The sequence below is a fragment of the Oryx dammah genome, unplaced genomic scaffold (genome assembly GCF_014754425.2).
Source record: "Oryx dammah isolate SB20612 unplaced genomic scaffold, SCBI_Odam_1.1 HiC_scaffold_28, whole genome shotgun sequence".
Taxonomy (NCBI): Eukaryota; Metazoa; Chordata; class Mammalia; order Artiodactyla; family Bovidae; genus Oryx; species Oryx dammah.
Genome location: NW_024070212.1, coordinates 72,956,030 through 72,966,360, shown reverse-complemented (window position 1 = coordinate 72,966,360; position 10,331 = coordinate 72,956,030). Strand labels below are relative to the sequence as shown.

Here is a 10,331-nt window from a genome sequence, read left to right as displayed (position 1 = left end):
ACTTCACTTTCACTTTTCACTTTCATACATTGGAGAAGGAAATAGCAACCCAATCCAGTGTTCTTGCCAGGAGAATCCCAGGGACAGGGGAGCCTGGTGGGCTGCCGTCTATGGGGTCGCACAGAGTCGGACACGACTGAAGCGACTTAGTAGTAGTAGTAGTAGTAGTAATGTCTAGGAAGTATGAGGTTAGATGAAAGTAAAGAAAATATTTACTAGCTTCATTATGTTCTAGGCCCTGTGATACATATACACTTTATATCCAGAGCTCTGGAAAAAGAGAAATATACATATCAGAAATATTTGTACTGATTACTTAAATAGTATTTATCACCATTTTTGTTTTAAATATTTCCTTTCTACTGTTTTTACATATTACTAGTAGCCATAATAAAACTGCTATGGGGAGAAAGGTAACTCCCTGGTGGCTCAGATGGTAAAGAATCTGCCTACAATGCAAAAGACACAGGCAATGTGGGTTCAATCCCTCGGTCAGAAGATCCCCTGGAGAAGGAAATGGCAACCCACTCCAGTATTCCTTGCCTGAAAAATTCCATGGACAGAGAAGACTGCTGGGCTACCGTCCATAAGGTTACAGAGAGTCAGACACAACGGAGTGACTAACATGGGAAAAAACGTACATGTCAGTATTTATGAGGCAAGCAATTCTTTCATTCATTAGTTATAGGTACTTTTAGGAATATCCGTCCACTTATCAATTATGTCACAAATAGAAGTGATTGAAAAGAATGGTCACTGTCCAGGTATTCAAATTGATGGTCAAGATGTACCATATGCCATATGTACATTGTGAAAACAATCCTGACTTTTTAAAGTAGCTACTGAAATATAAACCAAGACGAAAGTCTACCTTGCTTAATCTTTTCCCTGTTCATAACAAAACAGGTTTCTGACATCCAAATACAAAACTGCAGACACCTAACTGGATTACTGGTTTACAACCCTAAGTAAGTCTGAGTTTTATTTTTTATATATCTGTAAAGTAATTCCATCTCTAAATATTATGGCTTTACAAGCTTTTATGAGTCTTTGCTCACTATCCTCTTCCTCTGCCTCTCCAACACAATCAATTGTTAAATACTACTCAGATTCTAACTCATCACACCTCTCACATCTTTCCTTGTCTTTCCATTCTCATTGTCACTAGTTTAGGTCCTTATTACATGACAGGAATCTAAAACGCTGTCAACACAGTAAACTGGACATAGCAAGTGTGCCTTTTCAAGTTAATTATTACGACATTAATCTAATAGAACTTATTTAGAATTCCCATCTATAAACCCACTCCTATCCAAAGCATTCAACCCACTATTATCAACTTACAAGGTTACAATCAAGTTAATTTTGCTTTTAATCTCCCCATCTCTTAACCAATGAAAACTGACTCTTCACAGGGATTTCAAGGACCTCTTTCACACGCCCTCAGTTTATCTTTCAAGACCTGAATACCTCACTACACGTACCCTACTAAACCTGATCCCTCACTGTCCTCTAAACATATACCTATAATTTATTTTCTGAACTTTCAGAGCTTTGTTTGTACAGTTTTCTCCTGCCAAGTCATTCTGACCACCATACATATGAACTTGAAAACTGTGGTCATCCTTGAAAGATGGATGTCTCAACTAGAGTGAGGCATGCCCCAGTGAGTACATTTTTAAATTCTGTGCTCTAGGCAATTAACCTGCTTCACTCTGGTCTCAGTTCTGTAACATCATCTAAAAATTTTACTTCTTACATAAAGTCTGCCCTGACTTTTCTCAATAAATTGTGATCCCTGTATCATCTTTAAGTCCCCAAAGTATTTCATATCTTTCCCGTGGTTTTATAGTCATTTAACAAATTCAACAAATATTTATCAGGCAGCTTCTATGAACCCAGGCACTGACACAGAAGTTAGAGCAGTGAAAAAAAAGAGATAAAAACCTACCCATCCTCGAGTTCATGTTCTAGTGGTTTAGAAAGAAAAGAAAGAAAAATAGCACTAAGTCATGTCTGACTCTTACAATACTATGTACTGTAGCCCGTCCAGGCTCCTCTGTCCATGGGATTCTCCACACAAGGATACTAGAGTGGGTTGCCATTACCTTCTCCAGGGGGATATCTTGAGCCAGGAATTGAACCCAGGTCTCCCACATTGCAGGCAGATGCTTTACCAACTGAGCTCTGCAGGAGTCACTTGCAAATACAACTGATTCCATTAGTATATTAAGCTTGCTGCCAAGAACAAAATCTAATTACCTTTGTAGGTCTGCACGTGACACCTGCTAAATAAGGATTTATTGAATTCAACTTATAAAAAAGATCTCTGCATGTTTTAACCTATGAATTATAATCAAATACAGACATGATTTCATATCATTCCTTCTTAAACTTACCTACTAATATCATTGTTGCTTAGATCAAGTCTTTCCAAAGACTGCAGGAGTGTAATTTCATCTGGAACAGATTTTAACTTGTTATCCCGCAGGTCTAGCACAAGGATAGAATTCAGATGCTTAAGATGTTCTGCCCCTAACTTTTCAATCTGGTTTTCTCCTACATGTAATTCCTACAAAACCAAAGATCAGTCATGTGTATTTTTGTATTCAATTTTATACCAGATAACGAAAGTAAAACTGAAATCTTAATTTCACATCACTGAAAAACACATGGAAAAAACATAATTTTCTAATAACTAAGTTGCTTAAATTTTTAATTATGTTTAAGCTATTTTACAGTTACAGAAAATAGCAAAAAAGAAAATTTTCAAGAATTTCCTAGTAATTTAAAAATAATTAAAGGCTTAATCCAGCAGAAACTTCAAAGTTTAAAAAACTAAGGTACAGAAATGATTTAGTAGTTACATTTATAGACCAAAAATACAAATCCAAGAGCTATACTGATGAAAAACTAGAGTTTTAAAACAAATCAGTATATGTTTAAAAAGTTATTTATATTATAATAAATGTTTGTTACTCAAAATTTGTATTCATGATTTATAATAATATATTGTTATATTTCCCATGAGCAGAATCTAAGATCAGATAATTAATCTTATTAAATGATAACTTTTTCAGTTATTTATATCATTGTCACCATTTTGTTTAAAGAAACTCAATGCACAGAAGTATACATAAGGGAAAGCAAAGTATGGCAAATTTAAATACAATGTTAATGCATATACTTAATACCAAAAAAAAAAGTAAATAATTTTAAACAGATCTTATGATGAGGTAAATAAGAATTTGCAACTTAAAGAATGAGACACATATTTCTTCCTGATATTCCAGGCTTCCTACACTATGGTCCCAATTTACTTTGTTAGCTTCATCTTCTATTAAGTTGGTACAAAACTAATTGAGGTTTTGGATTGTGAATTTTAAATCATTATTTTGCTGTTGTTCAGTTGCTTAGTTGTGTCCAACTCATAACCAGGCTCAAACATATCTTTATTAACCAAAATAGGACCATTCAATCAACACATTTTTGCCAATGAAAAAATAAGTTTATTTCTATAGAATAAAAATCTGTGCTTCAGGATTCAATGAACTCTTGGAAAGCATTTTCTGCATCCTGCTAATTATGGAAGCGCTCTCCCTGCAAAAAATTTTCGAGATGCTTGAAGAAGTGGTAGTCGGTTGCCAAGAGGTCAGGTGAATATGGCAAATAAGGCAAAACCTCATAGCCCAATTCATTCAACTTTTGAAGTGTTGCTTATATGACGTGCATTCAGGTGCTGTCATGGGGAATTGGGCCCTTTCTGTTGACCAACGCCAACTGCAGATGCTGCAGTTTCCAGTGCATCTAATCAATTTGCTGAACATACTTCTCAGATGTAATGGTTTTGCTGGGATTCAGAAAACTGTTGTGGATCAGACAGGCAACAGACCACCAGACAGTGACCATGACCTTTTCTGGTGCAAGTCAGGGTTTGGGAGTGCCCTGGAGCTTCTCGGTCCAACCCCTGGGCTGGTCATTGCTGGTTGTCTTATAAACTATGCTTTTGGTCAAAAGTCACAATCTGATCAAGAAATGATTCACTGTTGCATAGAATAAGAGAAGACACTTCAAAAAGATGATTTTTTTGATTTTCAGTCAGCTCATAAGGCACCCACTTACTAAATTTTTTCACCTTTTCAATTTGCTTCTAATACCAAACAACTGTAGAATGAATGGTCAACAATGAGTTCTTCAACAACTTCTCATGTAGTTTTAAGACGATCAGCTTTAATAATACTCTCAGTTGGTTGTCACCTTCTGATGGCTGGCCACTATGCTCCGCATCTTCAAGGCTCTCATCTCTTTTGCAAAACTTCTTGAACCACCACTGCACTGTACATTCGGTAGCAGTTCCTGGGCCAAATGCATTGCTGATATTGATGTAGCGAGTTGTTTCCGCTGCTTTCTGACCCATTCTAAACTCAAAAAAACTGCTTAAATTTGCTCTTTGTCTAACATCATTTCTATAGTCTAAAATAATTATCAAATAAACAGCAAGCAATATCATTAGCAAAAATATAAAGAAATGTACATTAAAATGATATATAATGTAACCATTTATTTAAGAATGTATTCCAATACCAACTGGCAAAGTTCAACAACACAAAACCACAATTACTTTTGCACCAACCTAATACTACTTCTCAAGTTATAAACTACCCTCCAGATGAAATGGGCAAATTCTTATTTTTAAAACCGATTATTTCTTTTTCTAAAAAAATCTGTTATTAACAATACCATTAATATATTCAATCATAATAAAAGTTTGAAAGATAAAATTATAAGAAAAAAACACATAACTAATACATATTCTCAATGTAAAATAAGTTTAAATTTTCATTTTCATGATTAACTTTCAGAAAATGTATCTAATAAACGACTAAATAGTACCTTTAATAGTTTACAAGAAGGAAATTCTGGTAGAAAACGTAATTTATTCCTTCGCAAATATAGCAATTCTAGTGATTCCATGCTGGCCAATTCAGGAGGAATAGTTTCCAAGAGATTCGAATTACAATCCAAATGCTTTAATCCTGTAATACATATTTAGTGAAACACAAAGATACTTTAATAGAGAAAAATATTGGTTTACAATTCTATATATGTTCAAAGAATGTTCATGTAATCATGAGGACTCACAAAACTGTGATTTTCTACACTGCTGTAATGATCAAGAATCGTAGAATACCACTGAATTACATAAATGTAAACTAAAACATTTTTACATTTAGTTACAATTAAAGAAAAACAATGATACTAAAGTCAATGTTTAGTAACAGTCCAGGTCATCTTTGCAAAGACTTAAAAAACAAAATACTCTAGTACTCCCTTCAAGTACTCGAAAATATATATACTATACTCTAAAATATATAAACTATAACTATGAGATTATTTACCTCAGTATCATACATCTTTAAAGAAAAGCTTAAATTATTAAAGACATGAATATACATCCATACTACTCATATGAATGAATGTCAAGTAACTCTGGCCAGTAGTAGCTTCAGTTCAGTTCTGTCAAAAAATCCATGGATTTCTATGTATGCTCTTTTACTCTTTCAACCACTCACAGTGCCTCTCTCCTTGTCTTCTTTCCTGCCTTTTTTTGAATTTTAAGTTAAAGGCTTTTTCTAACAGCTTAGCTCACGCTCTTGATAAGACTGTTCTCACTTGCAGTATCTCTCTTACCTCCTGAATATCTCATAAAAGGCAGAATGGAAAACAAAAACAGAAGAAAAGTAAAGGTCTTCTTTTTCATAAGACTTTAATAAGCAATTTCTCCCTAATCCATATTGCAGATTCTCCACTTACTGCTGCTGCTGTTGATTTAGTCACTAAGTTGTGTCCGACTCTTTTATGACCCCATGGACTGATTGCAGCCCACCAGGCTTCTCTGTCCATGGGATTTCCCAGGCAAGAATACTGGAGTGGTAGCCATTTCCTTCTCAGGGGGATCTTCCCAACCCAGGGATCGAACCCACACCTTCTACGCTATTAGGTGGATGTACTACCACTGAGCCAGCAGGGAAAGCCCTCTTCCACTTATATTTTCCACTATTCTCAACCCTATAGTTTGAATAGGTAATATGTATTTTACAACCATTTTTCATGTACTTTGAGCTCATCAATTTTAACATAATTAAAGACTGAAGTGATATATTTAGACCACTTTCAGTGTTTACAGAAACTAATGGCTTTTCAAAACAAATTTAATAGTACTTCAATTTATAATATGATAATTTACGTATCATTTGGCTACAGCACTGAGGAAAATGTCATAATCCAATCCACCCTAAATCCAGTAAATTCTGTAAAGAAGTTTGTTTTACATCTAGAAACTAGTTTTCACAAGTTTTTGCATTTAAGAGCGCTGGTTGAGAATACAAGCAGTATGTAGCAGAAAAATCAAGAGGGATGAAGTAAGAAGATGAAAACCCTGGCTTTACAATTTGCTGTATAATTTCTAAACCTAGGTTCCTGAATCTTTAAAATGTAAATAATATGCAACCCCATTAACTTACAGAACTATTGTGATGGCAAAATAATATACTTTAAAGCATTTTGAATTACAAAGAACCATACAAATGTTAGAAACTGTAGAATATCGGTCGTGAATAGCGGAAAAAAACAACTAAATTTCCTACTGGTGATAGCTTAAAAGTATCTTTGTAATGGCTAAAGCACAGAAAATACCTGAGACTAACTATATAGTATATTAGAAAACCTTCTATAAATTTAAAGCATTTTTCTATTGATTTCAATATCTATTCTTCTCTCTCAATATTTCTACTCAATTAAAAAAAAAAAAAACACATGCTTCTGGCATACTCATTGCAGGTTATCGTATTTTCTGTTCAACTCTATTTTCCAATACCTTTACTGAAAAAATGGCAAAAACAAGCAGAGTTAACTATTGGTATCACAAGTAAAGGCTCCCCTAAAATGTCAATTCAATTTATGGCATTTAATTTATGCATTCCTGTAATAAATGACAAATAACCATTGTGCTGTGCTCAGTCGCTCAGTCGTGTCTGGCTCTTTGTAGCCTCACTGACTGTAGCCCACCAGACTCCTCTGTCCATGGAATTTTCCAGGCAAGAATACTGGAGCAGTGTGCCATTTCCTACTCTAGGGGATCTTCCTGATCCAGAGATTAAACGCACATCTCTTGCAACTTCTGCACTGGTAGGCGGATTCTTTACCACTAGCACCAAATCAGAAGCCCAAATAACCATTAATCTATAGTAAAACAGCAGTGATCATTTGTAATGTATAAAGATATTACTTTTATTTTTGCACACCTGAAACTAATAACATTGTTAGTCAATCATACAGTATTTCTTTTAAATACCTAACAGCACAATTTTACAAACTCACCTCTAAATAATCTCTAACAAAGTGTTCGAAATCACATCTATGATTTTATCCAAAAAACAAAGGTTTAAAAAAAATGAAAGAGCTCACATATGATTAGCAAAAAAAGTAGGTAAGGTAAACAGTCTACAGTTGACACATAGTGATCATCAACTGAGAAATAAGAGTTTGCCTTTAGGTGAAAAAGAGTTGATTTTGGACTCAAGAATTCTAATATGAGCAAGTATACTTATTTAAATTACTGAAATGTACCTTCTATTTTTTTCATCCTACATATTAGTTCTACAATACTTCAAATGTACTGATTCAATGGTGAACTTAACAGAAACACTAAATTTAACCTGCTTTTAAAAAGGATTAACAATTTGAACAAAACTAGACTATCTCTTGTCTAGACTACCCACGGTCCAAGGTAAGGAGCAGCGGCTGTGCTTTGCTGGAGCAGCCATGAAGAGATACCCCAAGTCCAAGGTAAGAGAAAACCAACTAAGACAGTAGGCACTGAGAGAGGGCATCAGAGGGCAGACAGACTGAAACCACAATCACAGACCACTAGCCAATCTCATCACACAGGTGGGCCACAGCCTTGTCTAACTCAATGAAACTAAGCCATGCTGTGTGGGGCCACCCAAGACCGCTGGGTTATGGTGGAGAGGTCTGACAGAATGTGATCCACTGGAGAAGGGAATGGCAAACCACTTCAGTATTCTTGCCTTGAGAACCCCAAGAACAGTATGAAAAGGCAAAAAGACAGGACATTGAAACATGAACTCCCCAGGTCAGTAGGTGCCCAATATGCTACTGGAGATCAGTGGAGAAATAACTCTAGAAAGAATGAAGGGATGGAGCCAAAGCAAAAACAACACCCAGTTGTGGATGGGACTGGTGATAGAAGCAAGGTTCGATGCTATACAGAGCAATATTGCATAGGAACCTGGAATGTTAGGTCCATGAATCAAGGCAAATTGGAAGTGGTCAAATAGGAGATGGCAAGAGTGAACATCAACATTCTAGGAATCAGCGAACTAAGATGGACTGGAATGGGTGAATTTAATGCAGATGACCATTATATCTACTACTGTGGGCAGGAATCCCTTAGAAGATATGGAGTAGCCATCATGGTCAACAGAAGAGTCCAAAATGCAGTACTTGGATGCAGTCTCAAAAATGACAGAATGATCTCTCTTCGTTTCCAAGGCAAACCACTCAGTATCACAATAATCCAAGTCTATGCCCCAACCAGTAATGCTGAAGATGCTGAATTTGAACAGTTCTATGAAGACCTACAAGAACTTCTAGAACTAACATCCAAAAAAGATGTCTTCTTCATTTTAGGGTACTAGAATGCAAAAGTATTAAGACAAGAAACACCTGGAGTAACAGGCAAACTTGACTTTGGAGTACAGAATGAAGCAGGGCAAAGGCTAATAGAGTTCTGCCAAGAGAACGCATTGGTCATAGAAACACCCTTTTCCAACAACACAAGAGAGACTTCTACACATGGACATCACCAGATGGTTGACACTGAAATCAGACTGATTATATTCTTTGCATCCAAAGATGGAGAAGCTCTATACAGTCAGCAAAAACAAGACCGGGAGCTGACTGTGGTCCAGATCATGAACTCCTTATTGCCAAATTCAGTCTGAAATTGAAGAAAGTGGAGAAAACCACTAGACCATTGAGGTATGACCTAAATCAAATCCCTTATGACTATACAGTGGAAGTGAGAAATAGATTTAAGGGACTAGATCTGATAAAGTGCCTGATGAACTATGGATGGAGGTTCGTGACATGTGCAGGAGACAGGAATCAAGACCATCCCCAAGAAAAAGAAATGCAAAAAAGCAAAATGGCTGTCTGAAGAGGCCTCACAAATAGCTGTGAAAAGAAGGGAAGAGAAAAGCAAAGGGGAAAAAGAAAGAGATACCCACTTGAATGCAGAATTCCAAAGAATAGCAAGGAGAGATAAGAAAGCCTTCCTCAGAGATCAATGCAATGAAATAGAGGAAAACAATAGAATGAGAAAGACTAGAGGTCTCTTCAAGAAAATTAGATACTAAGGGAACATTTTATGCAAAGATGGGCTCAACAAAGGACAGAAATGGTAGGGACCTAACAGAAGCAGAAGATATTAAGAAGAGGTGGCAAGAATATACAGAAGAACTGTACAAAAAAGATCTTCACAACCAAGATAATCATGATGGTGTGATCACTGAGCTAGAGCCAGACATCCTGGAATGTGAAGTCAAGTGGGCCTTAGAAAGCATCACTACGAACAAAGCTAGTGGAGGTGATGGAATTCCAGTGGAGCTATTTCAAATCCTGAAAGATGATGCTGTGAAAGTGCTGCACTCAATATGCCAACAAATTTGGAAAACTCAGCAGTGGCCACAGGACTGGAAAAGGTCAGTTTTTATTCCAATCCCAAAGAAAGGCAATGCCAAAGAATGCTCAAACTACCGCACAATTGCACTCATCTCACACGTTAGTAAAGTAATGCTCAAAATTCTCCAAGCCAGGCTTCAGTAATATGTGAACTATGAGCTTCCAGATGTCAAGCTGGTTTTAGAAAAGGAAGAGGAACCAGAGATCAAATTGCCAACATCCGCTGGATCATCAATAAAGCAAGAGAGTTCCAGAAAAATATCTACTTCTGCTTTACTGACTATGCCAAAGCCTTTGACTGTGTGGATCACAATAAACTGGAAATTCTGAAAGAGATGGGAATACCAGACTACCTGACCTGCCTCCAGGGAAATCTGTATGCAGGTCAGGAAGCAACAGTTAGAACTGGACATCGAACAATAGACTGGTTCTAAATAGGAAAAGGAGTACGTCAAGGCTATATATTGTCACCCTGCTTATTTAACTTCTGTGCAGAGTATATCATGAGAAATGCTGGGCTGGAGGAAGCACAAGCTGGAATCAAAATTGCTGGAAGAAATATCAAT

The 10,331-nt window shown here is 36.2% G+C and overlaps 1 protein-coding gene across 2 annotated transcripts in view; it reads right to left on the bottom strand.

Annotated features, from left to right (window-relative positions):
• The window catches only part of LRRC40 (leucine rich repeat containing 40), a 49,004-nt gene that overhangs the window by 25,872 nt on the left and 12,801 nt on the right, over positions 1-10,331 (bottom strand). For both annotated transcript variants that reach the window (XR_005719547.1, XM_040232575.1), the window contains exons 6-7: positions 4,894-5,036; positions 2,400-2,572 (exon numbers count right to left, since the gene is read on the bottom strand). Coding sequence is in view for 1 of the 2 variants with exons in the window: in XM_040232575.1 (XP_040088509.1) it covers positions 2,400-2,572; positions 4,894-5,036 (316 nt within the window). In the remaining variant the exon portion in view is untranslated. The remainder of the gene's footprint in view (positions 1-2,399; positions 2,573-4,893; positions 5,037-10,331) is intronic.